General features: G+C 44.4%; 2 protein-coding genes across 8 annotated transcripts in view; one reads left to right on the top strand and one right to left on the bottom strand.

Moving 5' to 3' along the window:
• Positions 1–3755, bottom strand: part of LIN52 (lin-52 DREAM MuvB core complex component) — a 61891-nt gene extending 58136 nt beyond the window's left edge. For all 6 annotated transcript variants that reach the window (XR_015222213.1, XM_086613723.1, XM_086613726.1 and 3 more), the window contains exons 1-5: positions 3737–3755; positions 3568–3642; positions 3343–3380; positions 2807–2873; positions 1546–1629 (exon numbers count right to left, since the gene is read on the bottom strand). Coding sequence is in view for 5 of the 6 variants with exons in the window: in XM_086613723.1 (XP_086469849.1) it covers positions 1546–1629; positions 2807–2873; positions 3343–3380; positions 3568–3642; positions 3737–3755 (283 nt within the window). In the remaining variant the exon portion in view is untranslated. The remainder of the gene's footprint in view (positions 1–1545; positions 1630–2806; positions 2874–3342; positions 3381–3567; positions 3643–3736) is intronic.
• Positions 3756–4179: 424 nt separating this feature from the next.
• Positions 4180–15713, top strand: ALDH6A1 (aldehyde dehydrogenase 6 family member A1). 2 transcript variants are annotated; one of them, XM_086612893.1, is made up of 12 exons: positions 4180–4236; positions 4488–4550; positions 6538–6612; positions 7988–8149; positions 8696–8774; positions 9336–9638; positions 10358–10479; positions 10727–10916; positions 11615–11796; positions 13250–13429; positions 13620–13718; positions 14156–15713. In XM_086612893.1, the coding sequence occupies exons 1-12, from the start codon at positions 4180–4182 to the stop codon at positions 14258–14260; spliced, it is 1617 nt and encodes a 538-aa protein (XP_086469019.1). In that variant the 3' UTR covers positions 14261–15713. The 2 variants fall into 2 exon arrangements, with proteins under 2 accessions (XP_086469019.1, XP_086469020.1); XM_086612894.1 differs by lacking the exons at positions 4180–4236; positions 4488–4550; positions 6538–6612 and adding an exon at positions 7022–7033.
• Positions 15714–17422: the final 1709 nt, after the last annotated feature.

Genomic DNA, 17422 nt, shown 5'->3' with positions numbered 1-17422 from the left:
CAATAGACAAAGATACAATCAAACCCAATACCTCTGGACCAGAACTATAAGTCCCTTAACTTTAATGAACAGATCTTTTGGATTTTTCTTCTTGTTCTCTCCCTGATCTAAGCCTATAAGAGGAAAGAACTTAAAGACAGTATTGGGAAAAACAGCCCTAAGAAATTGTTCAAATTCTGCATCTAATTTTCTGTCAAAATTTTCCTAAGATAAATGTATATTATGACACACAAAGCATTCGAGGTATCGTAGCCTAGAGGAAAATAGACTTCAGTGACAAGAATTTACAAACATGGAGAGGTTTCATAGAGAAATCTTGAAAATTCAAGATTTCAGTTACCATAGGCTAAAGGTCATAACTCTTGGACCTCAGATATTTCATTGTTCACTCACTTTGTCTTCTTTCTGTATGTATTTGTTCGCAGCAAAAATAAATGGAAATACACGTAACAAATATTGCTAAGGAAACAACGACCTTGTTAGCTTTTTCAAGCTCTGCTTAAACTCCGTTTAGCAGGACAAAGCTGTCTGACATTGAAGCCTACAGCTTAATTGGGAAAGCCAATCATCAGCCAATCTTTGTATCTGACTCAGTTTTGCATTAGATTACTTTAACTTCTACTCCACCGAATGCTTTACACAATCTTAACAGACGTCAGCACGGAAAGTAAAATAAATTTGCAGGAAGCGTGTTAAAATAGGCTTAATGATCTGTTAATAAGAAAGCATTAGGATATCCTAGGCTTACAGTCAAGAAGATTCTAAAGGTCTATTACTGGGTTTTGTCATCCACTGAAAGGAAGGTGAAAGACTTTTGGCACTTTGTGTAGCCCGAGAGCAACTGCAACCAAGGTCTATATTAGAGCAAAATTAAGCTGAAAAAAATAAATGCATCAGTATGTACGGGCAGCTTTTAAAGAAACACAATCCTCAGAGCTGGATCAACCTGTTGACAAGATTCATAAATGTGAAGATGAAAGCAGCTTCTTCTTCAAAAAACTGATAAAAATTGGCTGTTTGTAAGTGGGATGGAAGTTAACTTTAGTACTCAATGACATCTCACCTCCTGCCACAATTAAGAACAGAAAAAAAAAACAACTACAGAAGCAGAAAAAAGTATGAACACTAAGTGACAGGAGAGCCCTATGCACAAGTGAAAGTTTCACTGTGGAGTCAGTACATTAAGTTTGACAGAAGTACTGCCACAAGTATTCTGAGAAACAGCTTCAGTGTCTTGAGTGGGAAATTAAGTGAAGTAACCTGATTTATCTAAGGCAAAGTTAAGTCAGGAACACAAGTCTACGTGTCACCAGACAACACCAAGCACACGACCTCTTGTTACTTCTGCTGTTTGCCCCATGCAGGTAGGCTGTCAGTTGGAGACGCAAGCCCTCTCATCCTGTTTTGGAAAGTCACTAACTGTGACTGTCAGACACCTACCTGCCTATCTACTAATACACTTTTCCAGCTACAAACACACCATGAGCACACATTTTAGTGGGAAGATTGGCAATACAGTCGGTCACACCTGCATACAGCACTTACATTCATCCAGTCCCAGCTGATAAGCCAGGTTCTGCAGGCCACGAACCTTCTCCATCAGGTTAGCTGTAGTGAGACTCCCCAACTCTAAGAAGAGAGAAAAGTGTGAATTTTACCACTGGCTATAGTCCTCTAGTAACAGTTTAGCTGCTTCCTACTTTACAGAGCACTTTCAAGTCATACTTCTGACAAGATCTATTTCTGGTAAATGGAGCATATTCAAAATTCAAGCTGATGCCACCCCTGATTTTAACATACTGAGAAAAGACCAGCTTTCTCTACTGAAAAAGACAGCCACGGATCTGCTCCATACTGTAATCTGCCACCACTGCAATGAGCAACACGCCATATTTTAGAAGTTCTTTTAAGTTCACATTGCTACGTGAACAAGCTACAAAGAGTATGCAAGGGAATGGACTTACTATACACCAATAACGTGTGTTTAAGCACACTTCTGGCAGCAAGTCAAAGTTATTTTGTCCCACTTTCACTCTGGAACAGTTTATCTGGAAGTCACACAGAGGCAGAGCATGCTCAAGGATGTTTACTGCAAACTAATAGCTGTAACACGCAGCGTATCTACATGCTAGCTAGCCCTTCTGTAACTTGCTCATATAGCCTTACTGTTTGATTAGAGATCTTGGACCTATGAGTGAAGCATAAAGTATCTACGAAAAAGTCAATCAACAAGTCTAAGCTGCTCATGAAGCCTGATCAGCTGAGGCCCATCAAAAGATTCGTGCCACTTCTCAAACTGCAGGAGACACCCGCTATACCTATGCAGTGATAGACTGGCAAGCGAGGTAAGTGAAATACCTCTAACGTTTCACTGCTTCAACCAGTTCTTGCATGCTTGTTTTGAAAAATGAGCTTGCCACTAACATCTGGATATTCTCTTAGAGACAATTGGATTAACGAAAAATGTGTATCGTTAACAAGATAAAGAGACTCCTGAGCTGGAGATTCTGCAAATGTGAGGGCTAGAAATCTAAGACAACAGGGCTTACTAATGCAAGACTCTTGCTTTCCAAAATAAGACAAATGAACAGTACAATCAACAACAACAACAAAAAAAACAACACACAAGCATTTGGACATCCAGGACAAAAAAAATCTCTGAGAGAAGTACTGAAGAACATAAAAGGACTACTCCCCATTCCTTCACCCCCAGAACATTTAAAGAACAAGTGTTTTAACTCTCTTAAGTACTGAATTCCCACCTGCTTTGGCAATCTTATTTCCTAGCCACAATATCCATACTCACCCTTTAACATATCGATATCATCGTTTTCTAATTCAGCCATCCACTTGGGAGGAGAACTTGTAATAGGCTGTTTTGAAAAACACAAAAGTTCACACTCAGACAAGTGCATTTTTAAAATCACAGAAAAACATCTGATCTCATAGTAAAAACTAGTTACAGCAAGAGCAAAAATATGAGAGTTCCAGGTGCTCTACAGAGATATTTTTATGTTTAATCTTGTTTTCTAGTTTTCCCTGGACTTTTTAGAGTTAAAACCAGCACACTACCACCTGCAAGCCAAAGTCAGTACGAAAAGCAAGATCTCCTAAAGTTTGAAGTCTTTTATTTTTCCCAAGGTGTAATCCTCATTCACAGTAAGTTGCACGAGGTATTAAAAAATACGTATAGAAGATATATTAAAACCAAAACGATTATACACTGAAGCTTTAATCGAGACACGTTTTACAGCACAAAGACAAAAAGCCCACAAGAGGAAGCAGCAAATCTACCACCACGAGGAAGGGGGAGAGGCGAAAGGCAAAAGGGCGCTCACTCACGCTCTTGAAGGAGGCGGCGAACTCGGCAACCCCGGGCACTGCGAAGAGAAAACGACGGGCGGCGGCGGGTGAGTGCCTCTGGCGGCGGCAGCACCCCGCACCCCCCGCGCCCGGCCCCTGCGGGTCCAGCCCGGTCCGCGCAGCTGCCCGAGGAAGGGCCGCGCCACGGCGGGGCGAGGGGAGGCCCCTCCCGCTATCAGACGGCCGCGGGCCCGCCGGACTTACGCTGCTCGGGCCACAGGTCTGGGGAGGCGCGGTCCAGCTTCTCCAAACTCAGCAGCGAGGTCTCCAGGTCAGCGCCTGCAACAGAGCGAGAGGGTGAGGCCCCGCCCGGGCCCCGCTGGCGGGACAGAGAACGCAACGGCGGCGGCGCCGCCCGGTCCTCGCGCCTTACCGTCAGACGGAGCCGCCATCTTGCCCGCCTCACGTGACGCGCCGCCGCTGCTCGCGGGACGCCCTCCCCCGGCACGTGACTCCGCCCTCGCGGCCGAGCCCGGGCGGGAGCGGAAAAACAAACCGCCCTCCGGCCCCCACGTGCCGCTCCCGCCGCCAGGAGGCGTCGCCGCGGGGCGGTGCTCGGCCAATCCCGGCTCCGACGGCGAGCGGGCGGCTGAGCTCGCGCGGCCAATCCACGGCGCGGTACTGGGGGCGGGGTCCGGGGGGGCGGGGCGACAGGCTCGCTGACGGCGATTGGCTGCCAGCCGCGAGGGTCCGTTCAGGGCGGGGGCGCGGAGGGGGCGAGGCCAGGGCGCGGAGGGCCAATGAGCGCGCGGGGGCGGTGCCGCGGGCGGGGCGAGGGGCGCCGCCGGGGCCGCGGCGGTGCGACCCTCGGCCGGGATGGCGGCGGCGGCGGCGCGCGGTGCCTGGGGCGGGCGACGGCGTGTGGCGCTGAGGGTGAGGCGGCGGCGGTCCCCGGTCCCGCAGCGGCTCCCACGGCTCGGCGGGGGGGCCGTGAGGCGGGCGGCGGAGGAGGGTCGCGGCCCACCCGGCCCCGGAGCACCGTGGGTGGGGCTGTCCCGAGTGGGGAGTAGCTGATGGCGCCCCGGCGGGAGGTGGGCGGGTGCCAGCCGGGCCCGCGGAGGGGGGCTGGGGGCGGTCGGGAGCCCTGCGGGACTGGACTGGTCTGTGCTTCCCCTCCTGTCCAGCTGCCGCGGAGAGTCGGTGCCCCGTGGATCGCCTCGGCGTCCGCCTCCTTCTCCTCCTCGGTGGTGAGTGCCCGTCCCGCAGAGCGGAGCCGGTGGGCGGGCGGGGGAGGCGGCCGCCGTGCCTGGAGGGCGGCCCCGCGGGGGGCCGCGAGCGGGGGGAGGGCGAGGGGAAGCCCCGGGCGCCGGCGCTGCCCTCCGGGGCCGGCCAAAGTCTTCCCTCGGGCCTCCTCTCGTGAGGTGGTTCGTGTCAGCTCAGCCCCCTCCCGTGGCTCCGGGTTGGTATTTCTGAACAAGCGTTTGGGGCCGCCCGCGCCTGGGGCACGGAGGTTCCCCGTACTCAACGGGACGGAAGGGGAAATGTCCCATGTCTGTTTGGCTTGACCCCGGAGCTGAGCAGTGCCCGCCGGGGCTGCTCCCTTCGCAGGTCGCGGTGGAGCCGCTGAGGGATCCTGCGGCGAGCCCTGCCCGGCTCAGCAGGCGCACACACAACTAAGGACGATACCTTAGTGCAGTTAATCGCATCCTCTTTTGTTTTGTTTTGTTTTCTCTATGTGTGTGATTTTCTAGGTATCGCTTTTAAGCGATTTGGAAAACACATAAATTCCGTTTCACTGAAGTCCACATGGGTCATAAAGCTCTGGAGCCTGTAGGTCCACAGCAGATACATGGCACTTGGGCTAATGGAGTGACTGATAGCAGCAGGAATCTGTCATTCTTTAGTTGAGCGCTAGAAGACCTTTTCTGACAGCCAAGAAACCAGAGACTTACATTTCCTGTGCTTCCTTCCAGGTTTTAGAGGGGATTGTGTATTTGTAGGCAATTGTTCTGCCTCTTTCCCAATTGTAATTCCAGCTACATAATCATCTGTAACTTTTTTTTTTGACCCACTCCTGGTGTTACCTCGTAAATCAGTAGGTCTTGCTAATCCATTAACAGTCTTACTTTACACTTCTCATCCTAGTCTTGCTTTCTCAGTTTGTCCCAATCCTCATTCCTATTCACTTTTTCACTGTCATCACTTGTCCAGCCATCCCCATTTGTTTTCCTTATTCTTCCTATGATGTCCCTTCATTACACCTTGGATAGCATCTCAATCTTCATCTCCCTCTCATAATTCCACATCCTACTGTATTCACACTGCTCCCTGATACATTTGTTTTTATAGTGCAGTTTTTTTTTATCTGTGGTGTCCCATTTCTGTTCTTCACGCAGCAGATGTTTCCCCTTCATCTTATGTGTTCTCCCCAAGCTGCTGTCTTGGGGCATGATTAACTATTTCTCACTTTCTTCTAGTTCTCCCCTTACCTCCCGATATCAACTCTTAGTTTCCAATCTCGTTATTTACACGGTCCCAATCTGTTTTCCTGCATGGTACAGTTTTGTTGCTTATCTAGTGCTAGTTACAGCTTCTACCCCTGCTTTTCCTTTGGCCCTAAGTTTACCTCCTTATTCCAAACTTTCCTTTTCTCTCCTCTGCGTCTGAGTTGGAAGGTTCTGTTCTCCATGCTGCTTGCCAGGACAATCACTGTGAACTCAGGAGATGCAGATTCCTTGCTCTTAGTTGCAGGGAATGAGGAAAGTCTAATTTAATGCCTGTAGCTATGAGCTGGAGAGATGAACCTACTTTGTGGCTTGATGGGAAGGAAACATATAGTACAGTGTGCACTGGGTGCATGGAATGATCACAAGGTCAATTACTGTTTCTTTTGAACATTTATGAATTGCAGTTTCTCAGTTTTCTGACTTAGTAAACATTGGATGATTAAGTAGATTGAAATAGTTCTGAACATAAGCATAGCCATGTATTTTTCTGTAACTGCTTTTAGAAATAATTTTGGTCATTTTGGTGTAAAGTGAGAGAAAAATGGGGCAAAGAGCATGAAAAATTTCAGCCTAAGCAGTTAGCTGGACCTTGCTTTAAATACTCGATCTAGACTCTCTAATGGGCAGCATAGCAGTAAATGATGAAGGCTTGCATGTAATAAAGTATACTGGTATTTGGGCATCTTGAGACAAAGATCACTCACTGGCCAGTGTGTGTCCTCCACAGCCAACAACCAAACTCTTCATTGATGGGAAGTTTGTTGAGTCCAAAACAGCTGAATGGATTGATATCCACAACCCGGTAAGTAACATGTCCTCAGCTTATATATTAGCCATCACTGTGCAACAAGAGTCTGTGCATCTGTTCAAGCATTTGACAAAAGGGGAAAGTACCTACATTTCTTGAGGAAGGCTTAGACTTGGATCTTAATATGGATTTAGCACTGTGTCATTGCTTCTCAATTTCTTTTTCATATGAAATGTCAGTCTTAGGAAAGTGATGACCTCTTTTATCTCCCCTGTGTTGTAAAACCCTGATTGCCGGAAAGGAAGCTTAAACCCTGCCTACTTTTTTTTTTTTTTTGCTCATAGAAAGGCTCTGTGATTAGTATGTCAAATTTCTGAACCATTTTTTTCACGCTGTGCGTGAAATCAGCTGGCTGTGATTTGATGCTAGCTGAATGTGAAGTCCTGATAGAGACTGATTTCACTCTCAGACCAAGGTAGAAAATTCTGACAGCTGCAGCTCCCCTCCTTTTGGAGAGCTTCTATCTGTGAGCCACAATATTTACAGTGAATTTAGAGGTTGGATGCTGTGCAGTGCAAAATAATCTTAGTTTAGTAGCACTTGTAGTTTGAGTCCTCCATTAAAGACAAACGGAAATGAGGTTGCACTCAGAATTCTGACCCCCCTAGTAAGCATTTGGGCAGTTTCTAAAACTTTTCTATGTAAAACCCTATTTTGATTTGCTTTGTGGAAGTGATCAAAGCAGCAAACCATGTTCATGAAGTTCATTTGGTCTCTATATGGTGACCAATGTTCTTGTTTAATTTTCTTTCTCTTGAGTAGTTTCTTTCTTAGTGATGTACCTGATGTTTTTGTCATGTCAAAGCAAACTTAATTTTCAAGAGTGCCTTAGAAGGAAGTTAAACTGGCAAATAAAACTTTTGAAGTTAATATACTGTAGAACTAAGGTTGCTTGTAAAAATCTTACTTTGGCCTAGTGGTCTAGGTAAACTAACATCAGTGCCAATTGCACAGTCATGTACTGCTTTTTCCAAAGGAACCTTGCCTCAGTTAATGCACAAGAGGGACAGCGGATGAGCCAAGATGATGCAGAGGGCAAAGACCACTCCACAGAAGCCTTTGGCTTATACTCTGTAGAAGCTGCGAGATAGACAAGTCACTTCAACTCCAGCTTGGAAATCTGCACTGCATTTGCAGCTTTCTGGGTGCCTAATTTGAGATGTGTAGAGTGCAGGTTTTCAGAACTATTGCCAGTTGTAGCCCAGGCCTTTTGTGTGCACCAAGGAAGGAGTCTGTTTTGTGCTCTCTCCTCAGAAGTACAGCTCCTTGTAGAACGAGGATGCTAGGTGCGTGGTGTGAAAGAACCATTGACTAGTTGGCAGGGACAGCTGGAAAAAGTTGAGTTTTGATGCAGTTTTTTTTCCTTCAGGCCACAAATGAAGTGGTTAGCCGCGTACCGAAAGCCACAGCCAGTGAGATGGAGGCAGCTGTGGCTTCTTGCAAAAAGGCCTTTTGGGACTGGTCAGAAACATCTGTTTTGAGTCGCCAGCAAATCTTCCTGCGTTATCAACAACTCATCAAAGACAATCTGGTGAGACATCATGGCTGTGTGTGATGGCTGTTACCGAATGCCTTGCCATTGACTTTAGGAATTAAATTGAGAGACTCAAGGTTTGCTGTGATTGAGGAGCCAACTGAGACGGTGTCATTGAGGGATGTAGTGAAGCACTCTCCAAGCAAATGGAGACAGAGGCAGTGCTTCTTAGGGAATATTATTCTGCATTTTTTCCTTTACCAAAAGACCATGAGACGAACTTTCAGCCTTGATGGAGAATGCGCCAGTTGACAAAGACTATGTCTTTGGACTCCCCAGGTTGCTTTTTCTGTGTGCCTGTGGTGTGACACATGAAAGCTATAGAATATAAGCCAACCCACAGTTGATTTTTTTTAAATGTCACCTGTGTGCCTTATTGGCTTCTTGTCTACAAGGAGCAAATCAATCACACAGGCTTTCCAAGATTCTACTCAGTCTTCCTTGTGATATTCAACTCTCTGTTAAACTCTCTTTATCTCTGCACTCTGTTTCATGGGCAGGCACTTTTCTAATGTTCATAAACTTCATCTTTTCTATTTTCAGAAAGAAATTTCAAAACTCATCACCTATGAGCAAGGGAAGACCCTGGCTGACGCAGAAGGAGATGTGTTCCGAGGCCTCCGTAAGCTGCTGGCTCCTCCTGTTAAAAAAGGGGCTTTGAGAACCTGTAGGAAGGGAGGAGGTCTCCTGAGCAACTGGTTGCTCTTGGAGTCTACGTGTAGCTCCCTTCACAGCCTCCTTCTGAAGGAGAAGAGGCAATTGTAACTCTAACCTGAAAAGTTCCCTTAGATTGAGTTACCTTAAGTAGTTTGCAAGTTGTTAGATCCTTCCTTTTCCTAGGAGTGACTACAAATTGCTGTAAAGGGATAAGAACTTCTCGCTTGTGCTCAGATGTCTAAGGTTGAGTCCCAGGTGTTACACTAATACTGTACTTGTGCTTCTTTTACTGGGCCTGTTGTGTCTGTGCTCCTATCACAATTACATAAAACGCACTCAAGAAAGAATCGATTCACGTTGAGCTCACAGCACTTGGCAGAGCAAAGGTATTTTCTGGAGCACAATGAATTTTAAGTTGTGGGAAAAGAGACTGGAAGAAGACATAGGTCAAGGCAGTGGTGAGAAGGGAGTTTGGGGGCTGATTGTTAACAGATCATCCAGTGGTGTATTGCCCTTTCTGCTGCAGAGGTGGTTGAACATGCTTGCAGTGTGACATCCCTCATACTGGGAGAGACCATGCCCTCCATCACTAAAGACATGGACACTTACACCTACCGTCTGCCTCTTGGTGTGTGTGCTGGAATTGCACCGTTCAATTTCCCAGCCATGATTCCACTTTGGATGTTCCCCATGGCTATGGTTTGTGGAAACACCTTCTTGATGAAACCATCTGAGCGTGTACCAGGAGCACTCATGTTCCTTGCCAAGCTGTTTCAGGATGCTGGTGCCCCTGATGGAACCCTGAATATCATCCATGGACAGCATGAAGGTAATAGCAGCCCTTGGGAGATGGCTGAGGTGTGTAAGTGTTGTGATGGATGTTCAGTGGAGGTATTAACGAAGTTGGAGAGTCTGATACTGCTGCTGTTAGAGAGGTTTGTAGGTTTGGACAGACACTTCAGCCCTCTAGATGGAGGGGAGGTGACTGGGAGATTCTCTGCCATCTTGCACCAAATCTTTCAGGACTTACGGTGGAAAAAACTTCGGGGGCTGAGGTCAGAGTTCCCAAGGCATGTAAGTGCTCAAGTTCTATTTAGCAACCTGAAGACTAACTTAAATAAGTAGATAAATCATCTTGATTTCACAAGGAAGCCTAAACAAGAATTAAATGCCTCACTGAATATAGAGTGGATGCCAGTATTTTAGCTCCTAATGTGATGTTTTCCACAGCACTCAATTATTTTCAGAAGACAAGGATACAAATAGACAACACTAACATCACTTCAGGATTGCTTGGGCACCTTGGGAAATGCCCAGATCCTGAAGAGATGGCAGAGAGCCGGGTGTATGAGCACAGAGGCAGGAGTGCACATGCTGAGAAATTAGTAGAGAGATGCACGTACAAACAGCAGGGGAACTCAAATGTAGGGAACACAGAGGTGGGAATTTTGGTTAGAAGAAAGATGCGTAGATTTAGCAGTGTGGGGATGGGGACAGCGGGAAGCATTTGTGCACCACAGTATATAATATGTTATTTCCTATTTGAAGCTGTGAATTTCATTTGTGACCATCCGGATATCAGAGCGATCAGCTTTGTGGGATCTAATCAGGCTGGCGAGTACATCTATGAGAGAGGATCCCGGAATGGCAAGAGAGTCCAGGCCAACATGGTAATGCCTCTGAATGGAGCACCCTTCAGCACATAGACTGCCTCTGTCTCCTGTAAACGTTAGGACCGTGCCACTCAGCAACAGAAGCTGACTTTGCTACTGATATAGTTAAGTGAATAGGCTGCCCTTCTTGCCAGCCTGTCAGTAGCAGAGTCATAGCTACTATATGAAGATATTGCCAGAGAACTAGAGAAGACATGGACTAGGGTGGTTAATAATGGGAGGCTGCGTATTTGTTATATTTCAGGGAGCCAAGAACCATGGCGTGGTGATGCCTGATGCAAATAAAGAGAACACCTTGAACCAGCTGGTTGGAGCTGCTTTTGGAGCAGCTGGCCAACGCTGCATGGCCCTGTCTACAGCAGTTCTGGTGGGAGAAGCTCAGAAATGGCTGCCAGAGCTTGTGGACAGAGCCAAAAATCTACGTGTAAATGCAGGTACAGACACTGATAATTTCTTACGAAAATCCCTTCTGTACAACTACAGCTTTTTAGGTCAGTATATCTGCCATACTATGGTGTGTCCTTTGGAGCTATTGGCACCATAGGTTTGATGTGTAGGGGTAGGAGCTAGCGGAGCATCCAGATTGGGAAACACAGCCCTAGACTTGGAGTTGGGAATATGTAGGAAGGCTTGGCAATGTGACTGTGATGCAAGGTTTACAGGATTGGTCTTGTTTTAACTGGAGCTTTGAGGTTATGTCTTGTGTTTAACCTGAGATTACCATTTCTATAGCAACGTCATGCAGAGATCCTTCCAATTTGTAGTAAGCCTGCAATAAAATAGAAAAATGGAAACAAGTACTTTGGAAAAACTAGACTGTTGTTAATTCTAGGAGAATTATATTTTGTTTATGTTCAATAAAGTCCTACAAAGGAGAAACATTTCCTTTCTGAGAAGAATCGTTGTTGAATTTTGGCTTCCCAGGGTTCTAAAATTATGCTTATGCTTAATCTTACTTGTTGATGAGAGTTGCAGGCTATTTATTCCTGTTCATGAATGTCTCAAATCTTTGTTCTGTGTCTTAGAAACATCAGGATTTTCAGATTTTTTCCTGCCAGTGTAGTTATCTCCATGATGCCTATGAAGAGGAAGCTGTCAGGGTTAAAAACTTGCTGTCTCTGCCTCTTCACAGGAGACCAGCCTGGAGCAGATCTAGGGCCTCTAATCAGTCCCCAAGCTAAGGAACGGGTTTGCCATCTGATTGAGAAAGGAGTAAAAGAAGGTGCCAGCCTTCTTCTGGATGGACGTACAGTCAAAGTGAAGGGCTATGAAAATGGCAATTTTGTTGGACCAACGATCCTTGCCAAAGTCAAGGTAAGATGACCAAAACCAGTGCTTGATGCTGTATATTGCAGGGTCAGTTGAAATATGGATTACTCAAATCTGTCACTAATCGCCAGGTAGAAAGCCCATAAATGGCTCAGCTTTCCCTTGCACAATTCCAATGAAGTGTGCATAGTGCTGTTGTGGATTGCCGTAGTGCAGCATACTCGGAATGAGTTTAATGGCCTTCACCTGAGCAGAGTGCAGCCGTTTAAAAGAAGATGTGGGCAGTTTGTGCTGTGTTAAACTAAACGTCCGTCGAGCATAGTGTCCTACCTGTAGTAATGGCCAGCAGCAGATGCCTACAGAGGAGTATGATTAACAGCCAAGCTTGCAATTTTCCGTCCTGTTTGCAATCTAAGGACTTGCAAAAACAAAAGTTAAATTACTTGTGGAAATCTTCATGAGACTATTATAGGATAAGGCACAAAATCTCTTTGTTGTTGAATCTATTCACAACTTCATTACATCAGTCTCTCAGTGTAATGCGTGGTGTGCAACAGATGGACACTACTATGGGGGAATATTCTTTACCAGGTACACATCCATATCAGTTTTCGTACTTAAATCTGTTCTTTTATGTTTATGCAATTAGCTGGTGTGATTTCCGTAATATTTAAGTATTCAATTCTTTATGAGCCTTTTGGTGAGCGATTCCATGATAGCAAACCAATTTTTATAATTCTGCTATTGTACTTTGTATTCTTAGGATTTTATTGATTTTGTGTGATTATGTAATTCAGGCTTTTAATTTATCTCAGCGTTTTCTTGCCTTATTTTCATTAAACGTCTTAAAATACTTCACTTCCCTGTGATGTGTTGTAAATATTGCTAGGTATTCAAAAGTAGAAGCTTCACTGAGATTTTGTGATTTTTAGTTTCCTTATACAGTAGTTAATAATATAGTAAGGCACGTAAAACTTACAACTTGTCAAGTGAATATTTTGTAATTTGCTGTATTAGCTATTAGTGATTAAAGTACTCTCCAACTGTTGTTTTTGTATTTGTCAGATGTTGCCAATTATCAGACAATTATAAGATTATAAATCCTGGACACTGAGTTGAAAAGGATAGCAGGTTTTGGTCACTTTGTCAAGAAGAACTGAAGTAAGCTATCCTGAATTAATCCTGATTTTAATCAGCTTTGGTCAGATTAGACCTGTAAGTGAGGTTAGGCAGGCAGTAAAAGCAGAAAGCGCTCTGGAGATGAAAAGTGGTAGCCTCTTTAGTGGACTAGATAGATGGCAGGGCATGGGAAATGGTGGAAAGGCAAGGAGGACTGAAGGATGGCCTGTGGCAATGCAGTATGATGGGTGATCCTAGGAATATCATGAGAATTGGCAGCATGTGTGTTTATTATATCTTATTTCCTAGGATAATTTTATTATATCGTGTTTATTATATCCTATATACAAGCTTCTTTTTCTGCCATTTGTCTTGGCAGCCAAACATGACTTGCTACAAGGAGGAAATCTTTGGGCCTGTCTTAGTGGTTCTAGAAGCAGACACTTTGGATGATGCCATCAAGATGGTGAACAATAACCCTTATGGAAATGGAACTGCAATCTTCACCACCAATGGAGCCACAGCTCGGAAATACGCTCACTTAGTAGATGTGGGGCAGGTATGATCAAGCTAGAATTGTTGCTCACCATTTACAGTGGGTAGCCATCCAGCTGTAGTTACTAATCACTGACTACTCAGCCAACAGTATCCAGTCTTAGATTTAAGGAAATAAAATGTGGTAGCTTTTGGAGAGTGCTCTGCAATCTGCTACTTCCTGTGATTAATATGGCAGCTTTCCTTTGGTTTAGGTGGGTGTCAATGTTCCCATCCCAGTACCTCTGCCCATGTTCTCTTTCACTGGCTCTCGTGCTTCTTTCAGAGGAGACAGCAACTTCTATGGCAAGCAGGTAACTTAGTGATTCAGAGTACTCTACTGGGTTGAATTGTGATAAATCACATTATCAATGGCAATGGAGTCACAAACATCATTAGTAAGCAGACTTTGAAGTCGTCTCAACCAGGAAACTGAAGACCAGCCAGTGATCACAGCTACCATAATGCATGTTACAATAGCCAATTCCCCTTTTTAAAAAAAAAAAAAATGTAAAAAAGCAAGGGTTTTTTAGGAGATTTGAGAAGGGAGCAAGAACTAAGTAGCAAGCTTTCTCACAGAATCAGAATCTTTGGGGAACTGGTAAAAAGAAGAGGCTGACAGGAATTGTTCCCACAGAGGAGAACCCAACCCTCTGTAGATAAAGCAAGAACTGTTTAATACAGCACTAGTGCAGGCCTGAAGAATTCATAAGGCCAAGCATCTGATCCTTGTGTCTCTCCTTTCCTCCAGGGAGTGCAGTTCTACACACAGCTGAAAACTATCATTTCTCAGTGGAAAGAGGAAGATGCCACCGTTACCAAGCCTGCTGTGGTTATGCCAACTATGGGAAACTAAATTAACCTTTGCAGATGATGTTGCTGGTGCCCTCCTTCTATGCTGCACTTTCCAGCTTTGTCCTGACTATCATCGTTTCCTTGGGACTGAACAGAAAGCTCCATTTTCTCAAGGGCCTCTGTTTCTGTGCAGATCAGGCAGGCTCTTGTAACACACAGTCTCGGTTTTCTGTTGCTGTCAGTGTTTTTTGGCTAGCTGAACTCAAATTTTTTTCCTACAGCCTATTACAGATCAAACAACCTTATCTAATTGAAAGGGCAGACAGTGAGATTGGTCTTAATTTGTTTTTCTTTCCAGACACTCTGATCTTGAACATTACTCTGGTTTCCACTTCAATATCTTTATCTTAGTGACTCACTCCTGGCTACATCTAGTGGCAGTTTTCTTCACCTCTTTATCTTGTGTGTCAAGGTTTTGAGTTCACCTTACTCAAAGATGAGGACTCATTTTGAGTGACATAACTGGGACACCTTGGGTGTCTCATCGAAGTGACTTTACATACAAAGAAGACAGCCCATTTGAGAGTTGAAAATGTCAGTCTTTCATCTGTTGAGCAGTTTCCAAAACTCTTGGGAAATAGCTTTCTAAGGATTTTTCAGGAAAGCATATTTGATTGCTTGTCTGAGGATGAAAGAAACTCCTGTATGGTACAGTGACCTTCACCATGCCTCTGACAGCTTGAAAACTTCTGTTCCTGTTGTGCATGTGGCTTCTATTCTCCAGCTTGCTGTCAATTCTGTTACACCTGGAAGTTGTGCCTTTTACTGTGCTAACAGATGTGTGCCTACAGGTCCTGTGACACAGTGAAACTGTAGAAGCGGAAACATAAGTGCATATATAGAACCATAGAATGGTTAGGGTTGGAAGGGACCTCAAAGATCATAGGTATGTTCATGTCACAGCATCATATGGGTCTGGGTGGAAGGGAGAGTAAGTCGACAGGTCAGTAGGAAGAAAGAACACTTTTTTAATCACAAAGCAGCCAGGCCTGTTCTGCTGGTTTCTTTTCCTGACTATAGCGGTATTTCTTGTGTTGATTGATTGCCTCCTTGTCACATCTGCTCTGGTCACATTGTCTAGGGACTGCAGGTCTCATTACTGGAGAAGGATAAGACTTGGTATAACCTGTGCTTAAGAATCTGTGCATTTGGAGCTGGAGAGCTTGTGATTTTACTCCTGGTTCCTGGAAGATGATGCAGCCATGAAGGATCTGCAGGGAACTTATTCAAGCACCCACGGAAAATAATATTATTCTAACTATTGTAACCATTACTTGTTCTAATTAAAGAACTTGAATGTGAACACTTTGTATCCTGCCTTCAGGTAAAGATGCCTTGTAACTGACAGTTATGTATTAGTGTACTTGCTGTGGACTCACTGATGTTTGTATCTTACTTTATTCCTCTGCTATAGCCTAGAGGGAAATTCTTACCTTGCAATTTTATTACAAATTAAAAACATGCTAATACACTTCTGCAGATATGACTGCTCCTTGGTAAGATGTTATGTAGGTGTGATGTTGACTTTATTCCTCTCTTTGCAGAGGCTGGTCTGTGACTCCTGTAACCTGTGTATACATCTTCCTTTTACAGTATTTCAAGGACCTCTGTACCCATTTCCTCATACAGCATTTCAAGGAATGCCTTGTTTCTGTTTCCACATACACATAATTTGATCACAAAAACTCTTAAGCTTCACTTAAATTACTTTATTACAAATTGAAAATATATCTTCATCAAATTATAGTAACACATATATACAGAGTTCTAACCACTAATCCAAATCCTACTGCTGTGTATGGGGTCATCTGAGCTCCTGGCTTGAGAAAGAATGAAATCTTTAAGAAGGAGAAAGTTACTGTATTTGAGATAGATTTCAAACATGTAGTCAAAGCAGCAGCGTAGCAGAGGATTTAGAATTTGCAGCTTTGCTCACAAGGTAACTTCCAAAATGAAAAGTGCAGATGAGTTGGTAATTGCTGTGGCTGTTGTTCATGCTAAGTGTGCAGCTGCCTTACTCCGTGGTGTTAACATCGGAATATGCAGTAGGATTACTGCAGAAGATGAATCTGATAATTCAGCCTGCTGTGTAATGAGTATTAGGTTGAGAGAAGTATCTTCTGTGCTGCAAAGGTAAAATATTCTAGGTAAATCACCACTAAGACATTGCCATTCATTCCTGCACCTGGGAAATGAGTACCCACCTTTCTTTCTCCTCCGTAATTAAGACAGAATAAGAGCTCTTCTTCAGACAGCTCTGAATTCAGTAACTGTGGAGGTGTCTGACCAGGGAGAAGCTTGTCTCAGTAAATTTACATCTGATCCAGATGTATCCCTTCCTGAAAGAGAATGAAACAGAATTAATACCAGAGCAGAAACCTTCTCCTGTAACAGAAGAGTTTTGTCCTCTTCTAACTTCTGTTTGAGTTTCTGCAATTCCATTGTCCCCTTCAGGGTGTAAGCAACTGCACCATGAAAATAAACATTCTCCTTAAACACCTCTCTCCCAGTGGCGTTCAGCTGCCTGGACATCGGCAAACAAAATCCAAGAGCTTTAATCACAACCTTTCTTGCTTTTTTTAATATTAAAATAATTTGAGCGTCCTAATTTCAGAGCTAAGCTCTAAAATTCTTACAGGTCTGCACCAAGTTTTCATAGCTTTGCTTCTAGTCCTACATCTGGACTGGGAGAATGAAGAAAACAGTGGTACCATTGTGATAATATTACCTCCAGCTCTCTCCCGGAACCAGCATGAGTCTTACCATTTAAAAGTTAAGTGCTGACATCATCTTGACGTTTAAAATATAAAAACAGTCTAGGTCATCACTGATTTTGCCCTTCAAAGCCCATGTAGTAACATGGGCAACTTGTTATTTAGAACACAGTGTTAAGATGGTTTTGTAAAGTAGAAAACAGGAAAAGCAAGTGTTTCTTACAAAACAGCCTCATGCTGAGTGGTCTCCGCCATCATTATTTGCTTTTTCTCAAACACCTCCTCCCAATCTTTTCTGAAAGAGGGAAAAGACTGTTTAAATTTTGCATGAGACCTGTGGCGCCAAAGCTAAAATCTGAAACAGTGTCAATTCTAAAATTTCACCCACAGTTTTTAGCTCACTCAACTTCTTGCTAGAGAAAGAATGAACTCCTGAGGGCACCAAAGTT

This window comes from Tauraco erythrolophus, chromosome 6 (genome assembly GCF_009769465.1).
Source record: "Tauraco erythrolophus isolate bTauEry1 chromosome 6, bTauEry1.pri, whole genome shotgun sequence".
Lineage (NCBI taxonomy): Eukaryota > Metazoa > Chordata > Aves > Musophagiformes > Musophagidae > Tauraco > Tauraco erythrolophus.
The sequence above is the reverse complement of the archived record's forward strand: the minus strand, read 5'-3'. Positions and strand labels throughout refer to the sequence as shown.